The sequence below is a fragment of the Hydra vulgaris genome, chromosome 09 (assembly GCF_038396675.1).
Source record: "Hydra vulgaris chromosome 09, alternate assembly HydraT2T_AEP".
Taxonomy (NCBI): Eukaryota; Metazoa; Cnidaria; class Hydrozoa; order Anthoathecata; family Hydridae; genus Hydra; species Hydra vulgaris.
Window position 1 is genome coordinate 28,392,656 of NC_088928.1, and position 26,794 is coordinate 28,419,449.

A 26,794-nucleotide genomic window follows, 5' to 3' on the forward strand; every position below is an offset into this window, starting at 1 on the left:
TTAAATGGTAATTTTAAGCAAAGACATTTATCCAAACTAATGTATTTTAGCTTAAGAAGATTTTTATATAAATAAACTTTTTCACGAAAACGGGTACTTCTCTAAAAAACATTGCAAAAACATGTTTTACTGGTTTCTTTTTAATTCTTTTGATATAATTTATAGATTAGGTGGGTTTCTTAAAATAAATTTTAAAATAAACTTAAGGTAAGGAAGTGAATCTAAGTTTTTACCTCAAAACCTTTTTTCCTTTATCATAGCTTAATTAAATTTAGAAAGTATTACTAAAGCGTCAAAAACACAGATTTTCACCAATTTCTTTTGGACTCTTATGTTACATTTTAGTATATTCTGTGGGTTTCTTAGAAAAAATGTTAAAATAAACTTAAGGTAAGGAAGTGAATCTAAGTTTTATACGACAAAGTCCCTTTTTCTGTACTAAAGCTTAAATAATTTCAGATAATAATTCAAAAGCAATAAAAAACTGGTTTTCACAAATTATTTTTGGAGTGTTTTGTTATATTTTTGTAGATTCTGTGATTGATGATATAGTATGTTGGATTTCCGTGTTACGGGAAGAGTTCAGCCTTCACTTGTTTGAGAAGGAGGGGGGGGTTGAAATCTACAAAAAAGCAAAAAAAAAAGGGGGGGGCTGAGAAAAAAAAAGGGGCCTGAGCAAAAAAAAGGAATTTTAATTTGATCCGTGCGCAGATATAATAGAGGATCAGGTGTAAAAAATTTTAATTTGATCCGTAATGCGCGTGCGCTGATATAATAGAGAATCAGGTGTAAAAAATTTTAATTTGATCCGTAATGCGCATGCGCAGATATAATAGAGGATCAGGTGTAAAAAATTTTAATTTGATCCGTAATGCGCGTGCGCAGATTAATAGAGAATCAGGTGTAAAAAATTTCAATTTGATCCGTAATGCGCGTGTTCAAGAAAGAGTTTAGCCTTCAGTTGTTTGAAAAGTTGAAATGAGGGGAACCGTCAAATGAGGGTCTAAAAAAAAGCGACCAAAGGGAGAATTGGCCTGAGCAAATAAAAGGAATTTTAGTTTGTTTGATGATCCGTAATGCGTGTGCGCAGATATAATAGAAGAATTTTAATTTGTTAGGTTCATAACGAATGGAATCGAAAACTAAACCGTTACAACAATTCCAAACTCCAATGACAGTGGCAGTAGTTCAACCTTACAAACCTGATCCTTCAATAGATAATGGTGGTACGCACGACTCGCATGGGAATCGTATTTGATATTTTGAAGTGTATTAATAAAGAAAAAATATTGTCGATATTAGCACTTTCAAGCTTGTTTATTGTTATTGTAGTGGGAGGATATTTATTTGGAGCGTTATTGGCAGCTTTTATATTACTTGGAACAATGTTGGGATTATATATTTGTAATAAAATAATAAAAAGCGAATTGTAAATTTTTATATATTATATATTATAAATATTATTTTCCAATTCTTTACTAAATATTATTTTCCAATTAATTCCGTACGAAATTCCACCAGAGATAGCTCCACCCAAAACAGCTTTACCAATGGTAGGTAAAAGAGCGCTAGTAAAGGAAGGTAAAACGACTTTAGATACCATTCCTAAAAGAGGTCCAAAAAATTTTCCACGCATTCGTCTTGTTCTATGTTTATATAGTCTTTTAAAATGTCTTTTTTTATGTCTTTTTTTATACATTTTTTTATCGCGGTATAAGAGACGATAATAAAGTCGGTGCTAAAACTGCAGCTAACAAGGGAAGAAATTTACCACGCATGCGTTTTCTTAATTCTTTTTAAATTTTGTATTGATTATCGCGGACCATTCTTATGGAATAAAATAGTTTTAAAAAATTTTACTAAGGATTTTATTCATCAAAGTAACTACTTTTCTTTTAAACGAAAGCTTAAAGAACTCATTTTTACAATTGAAGATGTAACAATATACTTTTGATATTTATTTTTTATTTTTTAGTGATCTTCCTTTTTACCCCCTATTTAACCATTGATTTATAAAAATTATATATGCATCATTAACATTTGTAATTTATAATAATGTATCTTGTATTTGTAACGGAATATTTTAAGTTTCTTACTTCGTTAACTTATTTTTTATCTTGTAAATATTTTGTAAATTTTAACACGATCATTTCTTAGCGGTACTCGACGACAAGACCGTATGGTCTTCTACGAGTTCCCGCGTGCTTTTATTATTTAATAACGATTATTATGTATATATATGTTTTTATTATTATATATTTGTATTTTAAATATTGTAACGAAATGCTTATTTTTAATGTAATAAAAAGAACAAAAAAAAATAATAATTGTCTTCTTAAACGTTTTCTACCTGCGCCTTTTAACGGAGGTAAATAAACTCTTCCTTTTCCTCTTTTTCTATGCATTACGACATGTTTGAGGTCGGTTAAAGTAAATTTATATTGTAAAGTTGAGTTTTTTTAACATGATCAAATTTAGTTTTTTGCATTTGTTTCTTTTAAGCTACATACCAAGGGTAAACTTTAAATTTTCCTAACGTGTTTGCTAAATCTCCTCCTCGTAAATTTCTTCGTCTTCTTAAGCGCTTTCTACCTGCGCCTTTTAAAGGAGGTAAATAAACTCTTCCCCTTCCTCTTTTTTTACATGAACTTGTTTTTATTTTACAAGCGGTGCAACACAATTATTTGCGCATTGCGTTGCTTTTGAAGATAATCTAAAGCGTAGCCTCCTACGTTTGATTTTAACAAACGTTTAGCAAAGTTTTTAACTTTGGTAAAAAATTTTCCTTTCCCTCTATGATGTCGTGCGCTACCTCTATGATGAAGACGACGGTGACCGCTTCTTCTCGTACGCCTGCGAGCCATTAACACAAGAAATAAAAAAAAAACAAGATTTTTGATTTTTAAGATTTTTTTTAGAAATAAATAGTCGTTTGGTTATAAAATAGTAAATACAAATAGGGTTTGTTTAATAAAAGTAAAAATGTTTTTTATGATAAAATAAGACGATTTAAATTTGGTAGGAATATAGTTGACTTCGTCTCCTACCCTGCTTTCTTCAAGTGCAGCTGGATATTGCAAATACATAACAAGTACACCTTTAAATTGTTCTGTAAATTGTACATTGATTTAAAACGAATTATTTCCAGCAATTGTAGCAGGAGGTTTATCGTTGATAAAAATAAAATCGCTGGTGGTGTCAATGACTAAAGGTTCGGTAGTGTTAGTAGTACTAAAGTATAATTTAGGATGTCTCAAAAAACTATCATCATCACTATTATAAAAATCTGCAAAATTGTTAATGTTAAAAGTAGAGGGTGTATTTCCTTTAGACCAGGAGGCGTAACTTCTTCAAATTGTCCATTGATCGTCTTGTTTTGTCAAATCGTATTCAGTAGTATCACCTGCTGAATTAACATATGTTCTTCTGTAATTATAAAGGGTGATTTTTTTAATAATGTTGCATGCCATTTCAACCGGTGTAAAACAACCTTTGCTTAAATGATCACTTTCTTTTTTTGAATTAACAAAAAATATAATGCTGTGAGGCACAAGATATGCTGTTTTTATACTTCCTAAATTGACAGTGACTTCTGTAACATTTTCTACATTGGTGACAACTTGTTCGTAGAGAGCAATACGTAGTAAAGTATACATTTCGTCTTTTTTACTGTTGAGATATAAAGATTTTTCCAAGGGTAAACTGGGTTTGAGTCTATACGTATTGCAATATATCATTGGGTTTTTAATACCCACTCCCACATTAGCAAGCGCTGTTATGTCAGCGTCTGCAATAGGTCTTACCCATTCTAATAGTTGATTCATATCATTTTCAATATAAAGTTCTAATCTAATTTGTTTATTTTTTCCAAAATATTCTTTCATTTGAAAAACTTCACATAATAAACTCAAAGGTACTCTAAATTTACAACCTTTTTCTCCAGTCATGAAAGCATTATATCTATCTCTTTGTGCTTTTTGATAACCAGCAGGTGCCGCAGTGGCAGGTGCTGTTGCATTAAGAGGTCTAATGAGTCCATTTGGGTCTGCAGCTTGTATAAGCGCTTTGGTTTCAGCATAACGAATAGGGTTTGTAGCATTTTCAGTGTCTTCTGTTAAACCTAAATTAGGATTAATCATCAATTCACTAGAAGGTTTCATATAACTTTTTTTAATCAGCATTGCTCTAAAACGATCATAAGAACGATTAATGATAGCGTTGTTTGCACAAGTAGTATTTTTTTTTTGATAATTGGGATAAAATTTGAAAGAAATAAATCAAAATCCAAATACCAATCTTGTGGATATGTTCATTCGTTAAGTATAGTGGTAAAAGAAATTAAATTAGCCATGTCTGAAGTAAGATCGTAAGAAAATTTTTGATTATTAACAGCAATGACTTCATGTTGAGCTTGAGCTGTTTGAAAACCAAGATATTTTTCATTTAATATAGCTTTATATTCTGCGCTAACATTACGACTTGTTGCTTCTTGCAATAAACGATTTTCGTGGTCGGCCTGTGCCAAAACATCTTCAATAGTAACATGACCATTTGTATTGGGTGTATAACGATTGCCGTCACCATCTCTCATATATTTAGCTAGTGAATCCATTTTTTTTAAAAAATGAAAAAATAACTTTTTTTCTATTTATTCATCTTCTGATTCTGAAGTGCTTTTTTTAAATGTTATTTTTTTATTTTTAACGTCTTTTGAAGAGCGAGTGTAACCAAGTTCAATTAAACTTTTTTTATTCAATTTCTTTTTCTTTTTTTCGTTATTCTGCAAGAGTGGACTTGATAAAATGGCCCTTTGTTGAATAATGCAGTTTCTACATAATCCGTTTATTTTGTCGACTGCATTGACTTCTTGAAAGTGAACAGATGTGTAAAGGAGTTGATTTCATTTTAGGTTTTTTTTCAACAATTTCTTCTTCTTCTGAACTTTCGGTTTCAGATTCTGAATATTTTTGTTTTTTAGGTTTGGGTTTGATTTGAACATTTTTTTTTTATTTTTTTGGGAGGTTTTTCTTCTTGTATTTCTTCTTTTTTATTTTTCATTTTTTTAATTTCATCCAATTCAGATTTCATGTTTAGTAATTCAGATTTAGTAGAATATTGAGTAAGTTGATTTTGTAATTGTTGCATGTGATTTTTAATTTGATTCATTTGATCTTTAGGATTTATTTTTGATTCTTGCATCATCTTTTCTTCAAAATTGACTAAATTTTTATGATATCTTCCTTTAGCACAAAAGAGACTCATTTTTTGTAAAATAGAGAGAGAAAAAAAATAACAACTTTTTTTTCTTTTTATATTTTCTTAATCATAATAAAAAATAAAAGACATTTATTTATATTAATCAAACTATTTAATTGTAAAACGGAACTATTTGAATCTTTAACGTAGGATTAAAAAAAACAGTAGAACTAAGATTATTAAAGGTGAGGGGTTCAGATTTTGAATTGAGAAACGACCATCATGTTTGTTTCCAATCGTCAACATCGTTGATATCAAAGGTGGTCAATTGTCCTTGAATAGAAGTATTACGATCTTTTGTAAAATCAATATTGGTCTTGGGTAGAATTAGTATAGTCTAATAAATTAAAAAATGCAACAATTCCAGGAACATAAATTTTGTTCATATACATTCCACATTGCATAGCTTGATCACATTTAATAAAAATGTAAGTGTCTGTAGTTGAAGGAAAATTGGAAACGGTGTTTCCAATTAAAGTTACTAATTTGAACAAGAGCACATCTTAAAAAAACTAGTCTTTTTTTTTGAATTTTAAAATCTAGTGACATGGCGTTGGTAATATTTTGATCGACTTGCATAATAAAAGGATTGATTTGTTGAGTCAAACTGTATTGATCTCTTTGTAAAAGTAAAGTATAAGGTATAGGATTGTTTCCAACAGGTTGATACATTTTTAAAATGATATTTTTTAAAGGTAAACTGTCTGTCCAAGTTTGTACAATAGTACCATCGCTCTTTTTTTGATAAATGAATTGCCCATTAAGCAAAGGGCAATAAAATATTATTTGTGTTGGATTATTACCTTGTAATATACCTTTGACACTATTTAACCATGTTTTATGACTCGGTGTAGTAGCTCTTTCAAAACTAGTTGTAGTGACAAGAGGTACTTTGATGGTATTTGAAAAAATAGGTTTGCTTTGTTCGCAATATATTAAAACTTCAATAAAAGCTTCTGCGCCATATTTAGCGATTAAAGAGCTATCAGATGTCCATATTTTATAAATGTCCTCAGGTAAGTTTGAAGGTAATACTTGAAAGGGAGTGCCTTTCATTTCGGGAGTACCAATAGGAACATTATTCCATGTATAACTGGTATCATAATCTGAATAGGAGTTACTTTTCATTTCAAAATAGACGTTACTTTTCATAAGTAATGTGCTCAATTTAATGGGTGATAATAATTTTCTTTGGAAGGATGGTAAAGAAAAAAAAGTATAATAATTTGAAGTTCCGTCTATAGGATCAGGAATGCATGAAGGCACACCCTTTGCTTTATTTGTAAGATATTTACTAAACATGTTAAAATCGGACCCTGCATAAGTATGATCGTCAAAAGTCAAGTTATTTAAATTGAGATTGAGTAAATTGTTTGTCATGTTTAAACTTTCGGTAAAAACATCCATCATTTTTAATTCTCTTTCAGGCTATATGACTTGATCTACGTTAAAAAAAGGTAAAGGTAAAGAAGCTAACGGTATATTTTTTAAAGTATAACGATAATATTTTCTTTTGGATGTGAGAGGAAAATAAATTTGATAAAAACTTGTTAATAATTCTGTAGGTTCTACGCCTAAATCAGCTGCTGTAACATAGATAAGTTTTGTACCAAATCCAGTTGGAAAAGCAGTTGTAAAAGCAGCTTTGATAATATCTACAAATTGTGGTAGTACTATTTTTTCATTGGTATAAATTTCAGGATAAAGTGGGTTTTTAGTGTCGACATAATCGTTCCGAATTTTCCATAAAGATTGAATACGAAGGTTGACATTATAAGGTGTGCTGAAATCGTTAAGATTAGTTTTTACGTTTTATAGGTTGCCTTCAAAGGATATTGTGTTGGTGTTGGTTATTATTTTTAATAAAAAGAAAGCAATTTGCCACGGAACAATGTGTTTCATTTTTGATTTTGTGCTTTCTGCAATAGGTAAAAAGTTATTAACATACACATCTAGATCAACACTAAGAATATTATTGTCGGCGGTTAAATTTGTTCCAGTTAAAGCCGGATTTTTATAATTGGGTGAGAGCATAATATGAATAAAAGGTCGAACAAAGGTTTCTTCTATACCGTTTAGAATAGTTTGTCTTTCGGGTGAAATAGCTGCTATTTGTGCGGCGGTTAAAAGCGGATGTTTTGCATAAATTAAATAATTTTTACTAGTGTGAGTATTTAATGATAAATTGTATATGTTGTCGTATAGAGAATTAGTAGTAATATAATCAAATTGTAATAATTTTGTAAAATCTTCTAGAACGTTCACACTATCACTTGTTCTATTTGAAAAAAAAAAGAAATAAGATAAACCTCTTACTTGTAAAGGCGAGATCACGCTTAAGGTAGATCGAATAGGTTGTAAAAAAGAAGGATTTCTTGCGTATTCGTTTCTTTTTTTATAATACCATAATAAATTATAATTGGTTCTATTACTAAATGGGGAAGTATCAACGTTAAATAAATTTTGTTGAACATTGTTGTTGCTATCTAAACTAAACTTTATCATGGGTAAATCGATTACAGCCGTTTTGTATCGAAGCTCAGTTGAAGGATCAAATAAATATTTTGGATTACAAAATTTTGTTGATGAAATTTTACCATCTTTGTTATAATAACTTGAAAAAAGTCTGAAAAATATAAAACTCTATTTAATTTAGAATTATAAATTTCCAAGTTTCTAACAAAAAAATCATCTTGATAGGCGGTGGGTGACATAACGCCAAAGAGTTTACCTCCACTTGACGCATTAAAGGTCCACATATAACTTAAATGATCGGCGTTCATGTTTTCCATATCTAATATGTCATAGCAAGGAAACGTGTCACCTGGTAAGGGTATATGATTGGTGTATAAGACAACATTTTTAGTAACAAGATAAAAACATTTTATGTGTCTTGTAGGATTGCTAATCATATCGCTTTGAATATCTGATAACATTTTTTTTATAGCAGGTTTGGATTCCATTCTTAATCCGTAATTGTTTTCTAAGAAGGATAGGTTTTCATCTACTCGAGTTAAATTAGTAGGAACATCCATACTCGCTAAATGTAGAATGGTATTATTTTTAAATGTGGGTTTGTCGATATCGTTGGGAGTTAACGGTAAACTAAAATCATTCAAGACATTATAATGCATGCTAGCTTCATTTTTATTTTTAAATGTGGGTTTGTCGATATCGTTGGGAGTTAACGGTAAACTAAAATCATTCAAGACATTATAATGCGCGCTAGCTTCATTTTTATTTTTAATTTCGCTAAAATAATAAGTAGTACAATCATATTTATTTACATCTAAAACATCGTCAAACGTTAAATTGTTCATTTTTTCTTTTTTTCTCTTTTTCTTGCAATCTTTTCTTCAAAGGTTTTAAAAAAGTATTAACATATTCGCTAAAGTTTTTATAGTAAACGTCTTTATCTTCTTCGTTAATAGGTAATAAATCTTCTCGTTTCATTTTGAAAGTTGTATTTAAATTGCCTACTACTCCCACTTTATAAATATAAACGGGTAAATAACCTTCTACTGAAGGGCTAGAGCGCTTAGAGATTTTGATAATAATAACTTATTTGGTAGTGTCCCAATAGGGTTGATTACGAGTAGTCGATTTGCTAAAGGTGTCTTTGGGATCTATTTTATATTTTTTCAAGTAACATTCAGTTCCAACGGATAGAGGTTTATATTTTTTAATTTTTCGTTTTTGTAATCTTTTTCTACTCGATGTAACATGTTAGAAGAAAAATGAAGACCTCGTCTTTTGTTGTCGCGGTATTGATCGACTAAACGAAGAGCTTTACTTTTGGCGTCGTCAGCATCCAAATCTTCAGGAGCTATTCCACTCGTCACTCTTTCTTTTTCGTTGAGTTTTTGTTCCATGTCCTCGATATAAAAACTCCAATTGTTTTTTTGAAGTTCGCCTTGTTTTCTTAATTTTTGATAAAGTTGTTTTAAACGTCCTATTGTCGATTCGGCCAAGTAAGCTTTTCCTTAATTTTTAGAACTAAAATGAACAATTTTTTGTTCATAACACCATTCTTCCGTTTTGTTGTTAAAAAATTCTCCACCTTGATCGGTTTGCAAGTAGATAAATGTTTTATCGTCTCTTTTTATGTCTTCAAAAATATGCTTAAAACTGCTAAGCACTTTATCGGCAGTTTTTTTACTGGTGACTCTCAAATACACTTTTTTAGATACTCCATCTACCACAACTAAACAAAATTCAGGCCGATGAGGAGCAAAATTGAAATTAAAACTGTTCATGTCGGCCAAATCAGCTTGAAAATATTGTCGAGGTCTATCGTATGAATATTGATGCGTTTCGTAAACATAAGGTTTCCTAGGCGCTTGTTTTTTAACGTTGACATCCGTTGTTTTTTTAAAAAGTAGAGTGACGTGTAACCAAGCTGTTATGAGACCGTTCCATTTGGCATAAATGGACATTTCTAAAAGCGCTCTTAATTGTTCATAAAATTTTAAATCGGTTAGATTTTTTTTTAAAGTGTCCAATTGAAGCAAAACTTTTGTAATTTTGGGAACGTCTGTTAAAGCAAACAAACGACTCGATAATTTGGTCAGTTGATCTTCTACAAGGTTTTCAATAGCCTCTCTTAAGACATTATCCATTTTAATAGTCGGAATATTTTGTTATTGGAGCTTTTCTTTTTCTTTTTTCTGGATTTGTGGATGACGATCTAGTAGTTACTTTTTTTGCTCTTAATCCTATACGACCACTTCTAGTTAACATTGGGGTTTCAGTACTAACACTAGCACTTGTTGGTTCAACTGTAGTTGTTTCAGGTAAAGCAGTAGCACCTAATAATTTGGGAGCAATTCTTCTTTTTTAGTTTCTATTGGTGCTAAATAGGGATCGGATGCTCGTGTTCGTGGTTCTTTTTTGGGTGTAGGAGTTTCTAATAAGGAAGACCTTGTTAACGGATGAGTGAATAAATTTTTCTTTTTAAAATTGGTAAGTAGTTTTAAAGCGTTGGCAAAATTTTCAATATTATTAGAATCCATTTTAAAACATTTTTTATAAGATATTTAAAGTGAATTTAAACGAGCAAATTGAGAATTATACATTGCACCCATTATGATCAACATTTCGAGTAAACTTTTTTCTTTGATTGAATTTTCTGTGCTGTAAAACTGATTTGAATTGGATTTAATATGTTGCAATAATCGCAACGCTCCTCCTTTAGCACAAGTTTGTTCTACATCTTCTTTTAATAGGACTACATCTGTTACATCTCTAAAAGGTAAAGAAGGTACAGGATTGAAAAAAGTTTTAAATGTTAAATAGAGCATGGTTTCTCCGATGGGTCTGTTAGCTAATGCGTTTTCGTCATAGTTATTTAACATTCGAACATAAATATCTTTATTAGGTAGTAAATAAATGTTCACTTGAATGTATTCTCTCAAAATTTCAAATTTGAAACCTCTAAACATTTCGCCATACTGTATACATCTTTGTTGAATAATGTCTTTTGTTTCTGATAATATTTCAAAAGCTCTCTTTCCACCAAAACTTTTATCGGTTATGGATTCGCTTTCTATAAAACTAGAAGTCATAACAGTGTAAGGATCTCGAGCTAGAGCGCCAGCATATACAGCTTCGGATGTTAATTTAGTTTCGTTTCGGATGGGTATGTTGTATTTTTTAATAAAACTCCACAATTTCGCAAAAGTAAGATGTCTTTTTTGATAATAATCGGCTGCTATCCTCATGCTAGCTACAGAGTGAGAAGAGGTTAGTAAAGTTAAAAATTCGTTAGCATAAAAAGCATATTGTTTTGGATCATTTATATTTTGAAAAGCAAAGTTGGTGACATTGTTAATAATACTAGCTATGGATTTTTCTACATCTACGACATTGGCTTAATATAAAATATAAATTTTTTAAATTGTTCAGAGTGGCTTTTTCGTTTCTCGGTTTGTAAACGCGTAAAGAAATTTGATGAGATCCAAACCGATAATAGACTTGATTTTTACACATGTCGACGAGATGTTTAGGTAAGTTGGGAATTTTTTTTACAGATTCGTTTTTATAAAGCTGTTCTAGAATTTCGCTCGAATTGGCTGTTTCGTGAAAAATTAAAAATTTATAAAGAGGTGTCAAAGTATAAATTTTTTTATGAGTCGATGGAATAGTATTTAAAGTAGTAGAACGCGGTAAAGTGTTTAATGTTGATTGAATAGAGGAAAGAGGCGTAGTAGTAGGAGAGCTGTCTTGAATAGGAAATTTTTTTAAATTTCTCACCATTCTTAAAGATTCGCTTATGTTTCTTTGATCAATATGATCATTGAATTCGCTTTGCTTATTCAAAATTAAAATGGTTTTAAAAGCGTAAGCATCTCCTAACACGTTGAGATATGTTTTCCATTTTTCTTGATCGCTGATTAAACTTGTAGCTATATCGCTTTTAAGCATAGTATCAAGAGGTAACAAAGCATTTAAATTTTGTTGAAAGCTTACTTCACCAGCGATTTGATTTTCGAGATTGACGGGATCTGCATAATTAAGAGAAGAGGGTAAATCATATCTTAGGATAAGCTGAGACAAATCCGTTCTGTTTGTTTCTTCAGGTTCTAGGTTAACTTCTGTGTTTTCTTGTTCATCCATTTGTAATATTTTTTTATTAAAAACATCCATGTTGTAGGCATTTTTGGCTAATACTTTACGTAAAGTTATTAAAGGAGACTCGTGATAAGGTCTATATCTATTCATGTTTCATAAAAATACAAATTATTTTGAAAATACAATTCTTTTTGACAATAATCAACCTCAAACTGCTGTCTTAATAAATCGATTACAGTTTTTGTAGGTTGTATAGTGTCGAATGAGATAATTTATTAGCATAATAATTTATAATTTCGTGATAAAGTTTAAAACGAGTAGAGTTGAAATATTCTTTTAAAACGTCGTAATTGTTATAAACAAAGTCTGATATAGCTTGATTTTTATGTTTCATTTTTTCTTTTTTCATGATGACTTTTCCGTTTTCGTTAAAATTTTGGATACGGATATAAATATTCTTTGACAAAGAGTTTAATTTCTATACAAACGTATTCTTGAAAAGCGTTTTTTATTTGATGTCTTTCGTGATCTGATAAAAGTTCGCATTTTAACATTTTTACAGCATTAAAACGTGTTAAAATTTCTTTCATCCATAATTTAATTTCGTTTTCATCAATGTCTTTTCTTCTATTCATTTTGGGGATACAAATTTGTCCTCGAACAGCCAACTTTTGTCTCATGGCTTGACGTTTACTCGCTTTGTTTGAAGGTTTGCATAATTCGTAATCGTTTTGTAAAATTCGTAAAAATTCTTCGCTTTCCCAATCATTAAAAATCACTGGGTCCACTCGTCTGAAGATTCGCACAATCCATATCGTTTTTGTCTTTTAATTTCTTCGAGTAGTTGTGTTGCTCTTTCGCTTTCACTCCATTTTCTTTTCTTTAGCGGATTTTCTTTTTCCTTATTTATATCGTTTTTATCTTCCTCGTTGGGTTTATTCTCCTTCTCTTGATTATAGTTGTTGTGATGAGATTTGAGATAATAATGATTTTTTAATTGGGTAGCCTTGACACAGAGAAAGGATTGAAAACTAACAATTTTTTTGTTAACGCTCATGTCTTTATAATCAAAGTCCAATTTGCCTTGAGCGTCTACTCCGTCAGGGTACTACTGGAACAAATACTTTTTGTTCTTTACTCGTAATCTGCGTTCTCAAGCGTGCTACCGAAGAGTTTCTTTTAAATAAAGCCAAATGTCCGTGTTGATTAGAAGTTTCTTTATTTAACAAATCGCTTATAACGTGATGATGCATTTTGCCAGTAGAAGGAAAATCATTTTAAAATATTTTTTCAATCTCGCTGTTGTTATCAAAAGAAATAATACATTTGTAATGAGACACTAAATTGTTCCAACATTGACTGGCTTTAGAAGGTACAGAATGAAATATGGTAATGGTACCTACTCCGTGATGAGAACCGCTAGAACATGCGCTGGTATATTGTTGACTTTTTAAGCAAAAAGCACTAATATCATTGAATAAAAGTATTGTTTTTAATAGTCGATAATCGCTATTTTGAATACTGTGTTTATCTTTGGAAAAACCAATGGCTCTCTGTATTACTGAATCTAAATTTTCTGGACTGTTAACTGTTATAATATGATAAGCTTCTAAATTATTTTTAGAAGATTCGATAATATTTTTAATATGTTTTGTGTTGAGATTCACTAGGTTCTCTCATTTGTATCACAAATAACATTTCTGCATCAGGAAATTTTCCACAATGTAATAATTCTCTAGCCGTAGTCGATTTTCCGCTGTTTGTAGGTCCTGTAATAATAGTATTTTCAGGATATACATCTTGAATAGGTTAAAAAATATTAAATTTAACTTGTGAATTGCTTTCTTCGTCTTTGAGTTCAGTTTCTTTTGATGTTCCTTTTAAATAAAAATCATGAAAACCTTTTTCGTTTAATATTTCGGTTATAGATCTACCATCTTTTTTTTCTAACGGTATCTCTGCAGGTTGTTCTACAGTTTCAAGTTTTTGTTCAAGAGGTTTTTCTTCCATTTTTTTATATTAATAAAAAAAAAACCATTTTTATAATTTATATTTTTTTTTTTACAAAAAAAAATTTACAAAAAACGGTCTAAAATAATTTTTTTAATGTCCATTCTTGGTATATTATCCAATACGTAAAGTAATTGTTCTTTTGTCCCGTTACGATTCCATATTTTTAACATTTGAAAATTTTTTTCTTCTATATTTATATTTATAATAGTCAGGGTTAGGGTTAGGTCAGGGTTAGGGTTAGGATCAGGGTTAGAGTTCGAGGTTAGGGTTCAGGGTTCGGGGTTTCTCGGGGTTTTAAATATCTTCCACAAGGTTTCCAATTGATCGCCAATCGTCTTGCTAATTCTGTTAGTAATATAGTGTCCTCTAAGTTATTATTCGTTTTTTTTCTCCAAAAGACAAGATTAATTATGTATTCTATTAAAATCTTCACAATGCTCACAATCTTCTTCATAACAGCCTAGATGACATACAAAACTCAAATATTCAAGTAAACATTCTGTACAACAACTTAAAAATGTTTCAGGGATTAACTCGCGTCCGTTTAGAGTGAATAGAATTAAACGAGAAGTAAAAAATCCTTTTTTATCGTGATAATATTGAACTTCGTTTTCTGTATTTTCTACTAAATAAAAACTTTTTAAGCCAACTTCTTTCAACTTGATTTCGAGTTGTAGGGTTGTTAATTTTTGATCAAAAAAACAAAACTCCATTTTTTATTTACAAAAAAAATTTTACAAATTTATATTCTTTTTAATATCGTATAATAAAGGTATCAAATTTTTTCGATTAAACATCGCCATTGTTTGATAACGCTCTGATTCTTTTATAATATTTTTTTCAATTTGAAGTAAATTTTGAATGTGTTCATCGCTACAAAATTTTTCCATATCAGGTAAAACTTTTAAATTGGCTTCTCGTATCGGTTCCAAAAGATAATGATCTCGAATTTCAGTCATGACTCCGTCATCAAAAACATAATTTTTTTGTGTAAATCTTTTTAAAAAATCAATAGTGTGCGTTTTTATTATAACTTGTTTGTAATTACACTTATTCTATTTTGTTCGATAGGTTGATTTTCTATTACCACTGGAAAAGGAAAAGGTCTACACAATCTTTTTGCAGCAAAGGTATCAAAGCCGTTAACATAATTTGAAAATAAGAGTTTAGAATAGGGTACTCCTTTAGCTCTATTTTTGTAATAGTTTTCTTTTTCTTCGTCTCCGTTGACGCTGATCCGTTGATGCTTGAGCAATGTATTAGGGAGGAGGTATTTCGTTTTGAAAACGATCCGTTACTTTGGCGTAAAGAATAGAATAAAAAGGGTGAGTTTTTTTATAATTGGAATAATCCATCCAACGATTGCCAAATTTTGAAAAATAAATCCATTCTTCTACTTTTTCGCGAAACGTTGAAGAAAGCATTTTATTTTTTTTTGCGTAATGAAAAAACAACCAGAATCAGTATCTGTTACTACCAAATGTTTTTCAGCTCCATGATTTCCTAATACTTGTCCCAATTCCTAACTAAAACGTCCTACGTTGAGTTTTGCATAAGATAAAATTTGTGAAGCCACAATACGTAAAGATTTATTAACGAGTTTGCATTTTTCGCTGGTTGTTAAAATGAGAGCATTTTTATGATCTTTTGATTTTAAGAGTTCAAAGACGTCTTTCATTTCATGATGATTGTTTTCATCGTGAAATAAAATACTTTTGGTTTTGACATTGCTCATCAAACTGAAAAGAATTTCTTTAAAATAATCGTTGTAATTAAAATCGACAATGTCGTAATAATCTAAACATACTTTTTTTTCAAAAACGTCCAATTTATATCTTTCAGGTTCAACACCAATAAACATGGCTCCATTATATAATAAATTTTGAAAATGAAATGGAAGTAACAACTTAAAATTTTCATCCGTTTGACCTTCTTGAATTAAAACATGTCGAATATTTTGAAAATTTTCAATGATGTTTTGAAAAGCTTTTTCTTCGTGATTGATAAAAGAAGTATTTAGTTTTTGCGCAATTTGTTGACTTAATGTTCCATAATGTCCGTTAATTTGCAATTTGCAAGAAGCATCGACTACCTTGTCACCCTTTTTAATGGCTTCTTTTCTTTTTTCCATATTTCTTTTTACCATTTTTTGAGCTAAAGGATAACGCCATAAAGGGAGTTCTTTGTAAATTTTTTCAACAACACATACACAGCATGTAGTCAACCATATTAATGTGTCTAAAAATTCACAAGTTTCATGCGAACTTAATTTCATGACCAATTTAATAGTTTTGTCTTTTTCTATACCATAGGTTCAATTGTTTTTGAGATAATGTTAAGATGCAATTTCAGTTGGAGAATAATCTTGTAAGGATATAATTTCTTTTTCTACCATGGGCGAAAAACCTCCTACTTGATCTTGATACTCTGGTTTCATAGTAATCTGACAATGCACTAAAGCACTAGTTGAGAATCCGTTTAAATTAACGCGATAATATTTGCGAATCACATCGTCTAAAGTAATACATTCCAAATCAAAAGAATATTTCATGTGAAAAGGTAAAGGTTTTAATTGAGCTCCTCCGTATTGTCCGTTTTCGTCCATAAAAATTAAACATCCTATCAACTCGCTGTTTAATTTGAGTTCTTTTATTTTAGGTTCAAAGTAATCTGTATCAATGGCGAATTTTTGCGTACCTTTGGTTGACATGCCGCCTCGAATACTCTTTTTAATCATTTTTTGATGTTCGCCGGTCGGAGGATATTGAACAGGAATTAAACTGATGGCAGAATTTAATTTACTTGTATAGCTAAATATACTAACATGATTAAGAATATGAAATTTTGTAAATTCAAATGTTCTTTCGTCAAAGTCAATCATAACAGAACCTAATACTACTGTGTCGAGCACAGTATATATATAAAATAAGGATTTTAGAGTTTTTAAATTTAAAAAGTTCCATAACTTTTGAACACCTTCATAAGCTTCTTTGATTTTTTTAACTTCTTCTTGTAGGTTTTTAGACTTCATTAAATTGTTTTAAGCAAATAATTCAATAGGAGGTAATGTTTTATATTCAATGTTTATTAGTTCGTCTGTTATTTGCGAGTAAGGAAATGTTTTTTTAATAAAACAGTTTTTAAACTCTCGATTGTCGGTTAAATGATTAATTTCAGGATGAAAAGGTCGTAAATAATGCAACATGGTGTTGACAATTTGAGCTTTTTGAGATAACATACTACTGGCTTGTTCTAAAGAACAGTTTAAAATTTTTAAGCTGTCCACAATTTTAATATGTTTACCAATGCAGATAATATTGACTTTGCTCACATTTTTAGATCTTACAAAAACATCTTCCATGTTGCTATATTTTATAAAAGCGTTAAAAGGTGTTGTTTCAGATTCAGCCAAATGACCGTATAACGAAATATCCCAAAAAAATTTAAACCTTCTACAATCATAACACGGTTATCAAAAGAAGCGTTATGAGCAAAAATAGGACAAGACAAATGTTGACTATATCTGCCTAAATTTTTGTTGCAATAATCATGAGCTAATCCATACACTTGTCCTGAAAAATGATCGTAATCAATAACTAGATAATCTTCAAAAGCGTTGAGAAAAAAATTGCATTTATTTAAAACTTTTTCTCTATTTTTTTTTATCTTGAATAAAATCGGATAAACTAAATTTTTTTTCATATTGATTATTAAAATAAACCAACATGCAATGATACCATAATTCGTAGACGGGTTGCTTGAATTTTCTCATAAGAAACATAAAATTGAGGTTATCTGTATTTTGACCGCCTATTTCGTTGATACATTTGCGAAAAATTTTGATTAAAAAGTAGGGATCATCTAACAAGTCCATATATTCTTGATCAAAGTAGTTTTCGAGTTGATGATCGCTCATGATAAGGGAAGCCAATTGTTTCATATAATCTACAAGTTCTCCACTGGTTATTCTCACATAATCACTCAACAAACCGTTAGTGGCAGGTAGGTATTCAAATTTTTCCCACCATCTACAACAAATGTCAAACAAACTTGATACTAGAAATAAATCTTGTTTTATTTTTTCCGCATCATTGCTGATTAAATAATTTTGAACGTTACAAGGTAACATGAACAATTCTAAACGTCCTACTCTTTGAAACATGATGTTAACAACTTGAATTCGATTGTCGTTGTAAATACGAAATTCGTTATGATTTAATCTTTCTATTTCTTGAGGAGTCATGCGAGAAAATTTATTTTTATAAATATCAGATTGACGTATTTTATCTGCAGGATATCTACAAATAGAAAATAAAGGATTTTCTTCTTGCCATATTTAATTTCTTTCTTCAGATGATATATTTAAATTTTGATAACGCGGTAGACATATTTCATATGCAAATTGAACCAAAGTATCTGCTAAAGCTATTAAATCGTAAACTCAAAATTCCATTTTTAAATTTTCATTATTTTCACGAGTCAAATTTAACTTTTCCCACAATATACGTTTGTGTGTTTCGTGAAGTAAAGAAACTCCTGGTTGAAAATAGGCAGGTAGACAGGTTAAAGGATTTCTTTCTAAACTTTCAATAGTATTTTCGTAATAAAAAATCCATTGAGTGATCACGTGACCTTGTTCATCCAAACCAAAACATTCTCTTGCTAATGTTTCATGAATGCATTAAACCACGATGGAATGACAATGATAACTCAACTCAGAAGGTTTGACTTTGGAAGTGGCATTTTCTTGAGACTTTGTAATACTCGTTTCACAATCAAATGTCATTAAAAAAGGAAACAAGTTTGTACTAGTACACATGAATGAATTTTGCGGACGATAGTGACTAATGCAATCCCCGTATGTAAATTTGTCCGGTTTATAATAACTTTCACATTCGTGTGTCTCTGTAGTAAATTTTTGTCCACATTCTGAACATTGAAAAAGAAGACGTGACTTGTTAGAAGAAAAATGTACAGTAGAAAATTTTTCATTCAACATGCTTATAGCATGAAAAGAATTGTTTTTTTGAAAAATACAAATTTTTATAGTGTTGTTTGTTTTTTTCCGTTCATTGGCTTTATTTCTTTCCTCGTCGTTAATAAAAACTCTTTGAGAATCTTGATCGTCTTTGGTAATGTTTGCACTTTCGTAGACCACTTTTAATAATTCTGTAAGACTACTTTTATATTGCGACTTTAATTTAGAATGCAGCAAACGAATTTTGGTATTACTTTTGTTAACGGCAAAAATTTTAATGTTAATACGATCAAAAGTATTTCCGTAAGCAAAACAGTGACACAAATCAATCAAAGTTTGAAACGACATACTTTTAGATTTTTCTTTTAAATTTTGTAAAACGTTTTTCCAAGCCAGAATATTTTGCTCACCTTGATCTTCAAATAGGAGTTGTAAAATATTTTCTTCCGAATATAAATCAGTCGCATTTTTTTCCAACACTTTTTTATTCCATTCTTTAATGGTGCTCACATTCCATTGGCGAATCAACAAAGAGATTAGAAAAGCAGAATAAAAACATAATCCTGGCTCAAAAAAAATACTATAATCTAAAAACATTTTTCTTTTTTGTTCATAAGAGAGTTTAGTATAAGATTGACCTTTTAGCGAATTTTGCCATTGTGTTATAGAATGAGGTCTATACCATTCACCAAACCATTCGTCTACATCAATTTCTTTGCTCCTTTTTTGTTGATTTTTATATGAAATTGATTTTTTATTTTTTTCATAATATGATTTCTTTTCTTTGCTACTCTTTTGTTGTTTTTTTAACAAAAGTATTTTTTTATTTTTTTCGTAATATGCTTTGTTGTGTTTTTTCTTTTTTTGAATTTATTCATCTGTTTTGTTTTCTTCGGTCTTCTTTTGTTGCTTTTTTAACAAAAGTATTTATTTATTTTTTTCGTAATATGCTTTGTTGCGTTTTTTCTCTTTTTGAATTTCTTCATCTGTCATGGTCATTTTTCTTTTAAAACCTGACAATTCAAAATCTCGTAATTTCATCATTGATCGTTCCGTTAAATTGGATAGAGTTTTAATTTTAATATTACATAATCGTATTATCTTCCATCCGCTATCGTTTTCTAAAACATTAAAAACAGCTCGTACATTGGCATCTTGAATAAAACGTAAATTTAGTCGGTCCTTCTAAAGGTTTTATAAAATAAACAGGCGAATTGTAACAACGTTTCATTATTTTACAATATCCATTTTCAATAGATTTGCAACACAAAGTAACAATATTATAACCAATTAAGAAATTTTGAAACAAGTCAGCAAAATGAATACTGTTTTTCATTTGTGTTTCAAACCCTTCCACTGTTTTATGTTCTACGTGATAAACAATTTCATCAGGACTTTGAGTTTCAGAATAAATTTGTGATTCTTCCACAATATCTTCATCTTTATAATCATCTTTGATGTAAAAAAAATGTTTAGTGTATATAGTGTTATTACTAAATTTAGTTTCCTCAGTTTGATATTCAAATTTCATTTTTTATTTAAAAAAATTTACATGTATTTTTTATAAAATTCCAAAACATCAGAATCAACAGTGATACTTTTAAATATTTTTCTTAATTCTATTTTATTATTAATAATTATAAAAATATCATTAATATTACAAACTCGTGATAAAGAAACATAATAAAGACTATTAATAAAAGCCTTTGAATTAAATTGAACAACGGCTTTATTCATTGTACTTCCTTGAGCTTTATGAACAGTAAAAGAAAAAGCTAATTTTAAAGGTAAACCAAATCTTGAGCCAACAACAGCATGAGAGCAATCTAAAATCTCTTCTTTGACACATTCAATTTTGACTTCTTTTTTATTCATATTAACCCAAACTGCATTATTTTCTATTAAAAAGACTGTACCAATAGTTCCATTGCACAAACCTTCTTCCACATTAATATTTCTTACAAGCAAAACAATAGCACCTATTTTAGGATAAACAGCTGCTGGAATCTGAAACGAACATTGAATGTTGTGATTTTTAATATCATCGTTAGCATAAAACCAATACCCTTGTTTTATAGTCTCCATTTTATTATTATTATAAACATCGACTTCCATATTTCTAAAAAATAATATTGTATATTTAGTGTTTAAATTTTCATCTTTTTCAAAACAACGCGTCTTAAAATAATCAATAGTTTGGTCTGAAACTTGTCCAAAACGTAGTTCATTAAAAGCTCCAAAAAATTGCGCATCTTCTTTTTGTCTAAAGCATTTAGTTAAAACCAAAACTTCCTTCATGAATTGTTGCCATATTTTAGATTTAAAAACAAATTCTCCTGTGACAGGTGGTAATTGAAAAAAATCACCACAAGCAATAACTTGTATACCATCAAATAATTCATCATAACATTGTTTCATTTCACAAGCATTTAAATGTAATAAATCAATTGTTTGAGCATTAATCATTGAAATTTCATCAATAATTAAAGCATCAGTTTCTAACCACGTTTTTTTAATGTCTGGATGCATGTGACGTTTATAATAATCTAAACTTTTAACACCAGTTTCTATACCAGCAAAAGCATGTATAGTGACACCATTTAACAAATGAGCTGCTTTTCCTGTACTCGCAGTAATATGTATTGTTTTATAAATTTGTATACTTTGAGCAATTTCTTTGACAATATAACTTTTTCCACAACCAGCACCACCAGTAATAAAAAAATTGATTCCATCATCAAGCCATTGAAGCGCTTTTGTTGTTGCAAAGATAACATTTTATTATTTACTGAAAAAAAATTTATTTTGAATATAAATACATAATGGCATATTTTACAAAAAACATCATAAAAATAATGTTCTGGTCAACGAGTCTTTCCAGTTTACAAGATATATCGTCTGGTCCATGAATCAACAACAAAAACTTTACAGCTACTATTTCATCTTCTGTCAATAGGTTTTGTTTGCATAATAACTTGAGCATTTTTTTATTATCATTTTCTCTTATTTTATTCATCTAAAAAAAATTACATGTAATATACTTAACTAAAACATTTTTCACAATATATACAGAAAAAAAATTTTTTTCTGAACGTAAAATCTAACTTTGTTGCTGCTTTAAGAAAAATAAGATACTTAGACAAAGACAACAGATAATTCATTATCTGTTATCATTATCTCAGTATCTTTACTTTATTCATCTAAAAATAATTGACATTTTTTTAATTCAAAAAACATTTATAACTCTGACTGAAATAGATAAAAAAAAAAAAAAAATATGCTTTTATTATAAAAAAAGTATTTACATGTCCATATATAAAAAATGTTTATATTTCCTTTCATGATCATTAAATTCTGAATGTATAATCGCTTTTTTGTTTATATGACATTTAAAACACAAATTGTTATTTTGACATGGACATAATCCCAAACAAAGAATTTCGCTTTCATTATATTTCCTAAACTTTTTTAGCAAAACTTCTGACAAACCAATTTTTTTTTAGCTGGGTTAGGGTTAGGGTTAGGGTCAGGGTTAGGGTTAGAGTTAGGGTCATGCACACATGTCACGTTTTTTACAAATAACATGGAGTAATGTTTCCATACAGCCTTTTTTTTTTCGCAACTTTCTCAAATATTTCTGAATCATGTTGAGTTAAACCATATCCTGAAAACGCTATTGCTGATAAACATTGTAATAAAATTTTTTTTTCACTTGCTAAGGTTTTTTCTTCTGAATAACTGATTACTCGAAATTCTTCTGGTTTGATTTGACGAACTTCTTTTACAAAATCATCAAATTCTTCTTGAGACATTTCTTGAGACATTTCTTTACGATTAAAATCTTCCAAACAGCCCCATTTTTCTAAATCATTACGAACATTATTGTAAATATCACTACCCGCGAGTTCAAAGAGAAGAGGTGCAAGATCTATGTTCACAATTTTATCATTAACGATACCAAAACTTCCATCTTTATTTTTAACAATTTCACCTTCATAAAATACATCCATTTTTTTATTATGTAACCTAAAAAAAAATAATTTCAAAAAATTTATTTATAATAAAGTATAATCTTTAAATATTTCAAGTACAGTTTCTTTAATATTTTCTTCGTGAATATAACGATGAATGTAATCATAAGTTTCTTTACAAGATTCACAAACACTAAAACCAGTACAATTTTCTTTTGGACAAGATTCAGCTTTTTCTAGTAACCTTCGTATCGTTTGACTTTCATCATAAATATTAGCTGGTATTAATAAAAGTTAAGTGATTAATTTTTCAACTTGATTTTCGAAAGACATTTTTTATTATGTAATCTAAAAAAATACAATAAAAAAAAAATGAATTATAAAATTTTTTTCTTTGGTTCGTTCATCGCATAAACAATTTTAGCCTTTTGACAATTGGGACATAGTTCTATATATCGAGATATGGTTACTACAGGTGTCATAAAACTATTGGTTGCTCGTACTGTTTTTTTTACCATTTTTTTATTATGTAATTTTAAAAAAATTAAAAATACAATTTATCATCATTACAATAAATAAAATTTTAAGAAGAAGAGTCGGTGCCATCAAGAAGTTTGTTTACATTATTCATTAATGTTTTAAGTTCAGATAACACGTCAGTTATTTCTTTAATAAGTTTTTGACATTCCGAATTAAGAGTTTCACATTCTAAATAATCACCAGCTGAAAGTTCTTCTTTTGTACCAGTTTCATTTTCCATTTTTGATTATGTAATCTAAAAAAAAATCATAAAAATTTAATCTAAACAAAAAGTACTCAAATTTTCCATCGTTTTTAAAAATAATCGTTGTAATTCTTCACGAAAACGTATTGTTTTTTCAGTCTTATTTTCAAAATAAAAATAACTCAATATTTCTTTGCAAAAATTCAGGAACATTTTTTTCAATATACTCAAACATAGCCACTTTTCTTTCTTTTTGTTTTTCTCTCTATTAAGCCATTCAATATTTTCTCAATTTGTAGTAAATAATTTGTACATGGCTTGCATATACACTTGTAAAGTTTTTAATCTGTCTTTAAAACAATCTTTCTCAGCATCTTCTCGTATTAATTTATTCATTTCATCCATAGCTTCTTTTAATCTGTTGACGTGAAACTTTTTAATAAAATGTTTAGCATCTTCACCATATTTAACATAATATTTGATCATTTTATATTCAAAAGCAATATCTGAATTCAATTTATCCAACTTTCTGTATTTATGAGACAAATATTTTCCATAATGAATTTTTTTTATTAGTTAAACCTAAAAAATACAAAGTTTTTAAAGTATAAAGTTTAAAAAACACAAATGGGGTACAAAAAAATTACTCATTAAGAATATTTATAAAAGTAGTAATAAAATATTTTTTAATTGTTTTTTTTAACAATAATCTTTCTTCATGCTTTGAAATATAATGAAAATCTTTCATGTCTACGTTTGCTTTTATATATGAAAACATGACTTCATCTCTTCTCGAAAATTCCTCTTTTTCTTTTGTTACTATAAACTGATCATCTTCAATCGCAAGATTGCAAATAACAACCATATGATTTATCAATTCTATTAAAAAATTACGTAGATTTAGATAATTTTTTATCAGCTCATTATTTTTATTTATAATTTCTGTTATTTTTTCAAACTCTCCCAAAATTCCATCTTGATGATCATCTTTGGTTAAAAATTCTTCAATGATAACAAAATGAAAATAAAAAGCAGGTGATAATTCTTCCAAAATCTTCCACAATTCCTGTTCAGAATGATGTGGCTTGTAATATTTGCTAATCCATTGAATACGATCTTCAGACCAATTTTCATTATTCATTTTTTAATTAGTTGTCTAAAAAAAAATTACAATAAAAAAAATTAAATACACAAAACACTATCATGAAAATTAATGTTTTATTAGTTAATCTAAAAAAAAATTATACACATAAATGATTAAAATCATATTCTAAATCGTGAGTATATTCAATGTGTTTATAACTAAAAGATAACAATTCTAAAAAGTTTTTTGAAATCATTTTAACATTATTTAAATAATTAAGAAAAAAACTGTTTTTTTTTAAATTTCATTCATACCCTCTTTTGAAATTAAGTCTAATGAATCTGTAAATATTTTTTCTGTTTCACGACAAACAAGCTCAATTTGAGAAAAAATATACAAATAAGATTCTAGTATATTTTATGAAATTCTTTCAATAGTTTGATAAAAAATCATTTTCATATTATTCAAATTATCAAGTGCTTCTTTAAATGAAATAAGTTGATGATTTTGTACATATGCCATTATGCTTTCTAATCGTCTATATTGTTCACAATCTAGTTTTTTAATATCTTGCCAAGTAAATAGGATTTAAATTTTCTTTTTGCTTTAGTTTGAAAATAGTATCCCAAGGATGTTCGTCTTTATTCATTTTTTATTAATTTTTTCTAAAAAAATTACAAAATTATTTATACATTTTTTTTAAAAATACCTTACTAAATACCTTATATTAAAAAATTGCTTAATTTTACATTTGATATACAAATTATTTTCAATTAAATAATCATTAATGTCAGCTTTTTTTATAAAATTGCAATATCCATATCCACAATTTTCTCCATCTTTGGCTGGTCGTTGAAAAGAAACATTATTCTCAGTAATAAAACTTTTTTTCATTTGTTTACCATTTGGTCCACACAGTTTAAAAGTAATAACACGATTTATAAAAGGCCATTTTAAAATGGTATCATAAGGTGAGGATCTCATTACTATATACAAACCAATTTCTTCTCCTTATGGTTATCTCAATTCATATTGATATTCATTTCCATCAAAAATTGATAATTTTTATAATAAAATGGCACACTATAATAAACTTTGCTTTCATTTTTTTAATTGCTCTTTAAAATTTTCAAAAATCCATATCTTGCTGATATGACCATTATTATTGTGCATTTCTTCTAAAATTGATACTCGAAAATCTAAATTCATTATTTTCTCATTATACAAACCATTGAATAAAATACTCGGATTGTTAGTATAAATGGTAAATGAAGGTCTATCAGCCATAATTTTTTTTACTAATCAAAAAAAAATAAAAAAAATTTATAAAAAAATATTACAAAAATTTTATTTTCCAGTGGAACCAAAACCACCCTTTCTTTCTTCATCTTTAATCATTGTCATTTTCACTTCACGACAACAACAACACTCGATTTCTACTACATTTTTTAAAGCTTTAAATGATTTCACAAATCCCATTTGAGCAACAGCATCTCCACGTTTAATAATATAATCATCTTTTGAATGATTCATCAATATGACTTTAGTTTCATCTTTATAATCAGCGTCTATTATTCCAGGAGAATTCAACACAACAACACCATATTTAAGAGCCATACCTGATTTTGAGTATATGTGTCCTACTAAATCTGAATTTATTAAATCAATATACACTCCAGTGCTTACTAAAATACGTTGTTGTGGTTGAAGTATATAATCCTTTGTGCTTCTCAAATCAAAACAAGCGCTCTTTTTTGTTTCATAAAAAGTCCATTCATGAGTATCTTTTATTTCAATCCTTTTAATCTCTTTTGATTCATAAAAAGACCATGGATAGCGTTTGCTACGAGCATCTCTTGTTTTAATCATCTAAAAAAATTTTAAATACATACATTGTGTTTTTGTTTTAAAGAATAAACTACATGTTCTCTTTTTTCCTTATGAGAAAGAATACAATTTTTACAAAAACTTAATTTACAAAAAAAACAATTAAAACAAAACAAATATATTTTTTCACAAAGTTCACAGTGTCCAAACCAATAATAATAAATTTCAAACTGTTTTAAATCCTTTTCGTTTAATGGTCTATTATAAAGTTCATTAATATAGGGCAATAAAGGCACACTAGTATTAAATTCAGTATCTATCCACATATTTAAAAATAAATCTTCTATTTTTTTTACTAATTTTCTATCGTA

At 28.6% G+C, this 26,794-nt stretch overlaps 1 protein-coding gene across 1 annotated transcript; it reads right to left on the reverse strand.

Annotated features, from left to right (window-relative positions):
* Window positions 1-20,365: 20,365 nt before the first annotated feature.
* On the reverse strand, window positions 20,366-22,827 carry LOC136085385 (ATP-dependent DNA helicase PIF1-like). Its single transcript, XM_065806687.1, has 3 exons — window positions 22,441-22,827; window positions 21,704-21,833; window positions 20,366-21,570 (listed from the first exon to the last, which is right to left on the reverse strand). Exons 1-3 carry the CDS (start codon window positions 22,825-22,827, stop codon window positions 20,366-20,368), a joined length of 1,722 nt encoding a protein of 573 aa, XP_065662759.1.
* Window positions 22,828-26,794: the final 3,967 nt, after the last annotated feature.

Excerpts from the sequence above, each read along its gene's own strand:
- LOC136085385 (XM_065806687.1), bottom strand. The coding sequence starts at position 22,827 with ATGGATGTATTTTATGAAGGTGAAATTGTTAAAAATAAAGATGGAAGT. Across the intron at positions 21,834-22,440 it reads ATTCAGAAATATTTGAGAAA|ATGAATAAAATAAGAGAAAA; the intron begins GTTGCGAAAAAA and ends AATTTTTTTTAG. Across the intron at positions 21,571-21,703 it reads TGGACCAGACGATATATCTT|CGCTTCAATGGCTTGATGAT; the intron begins GTAAACTGGAAA and ends CAACAACAAAAG.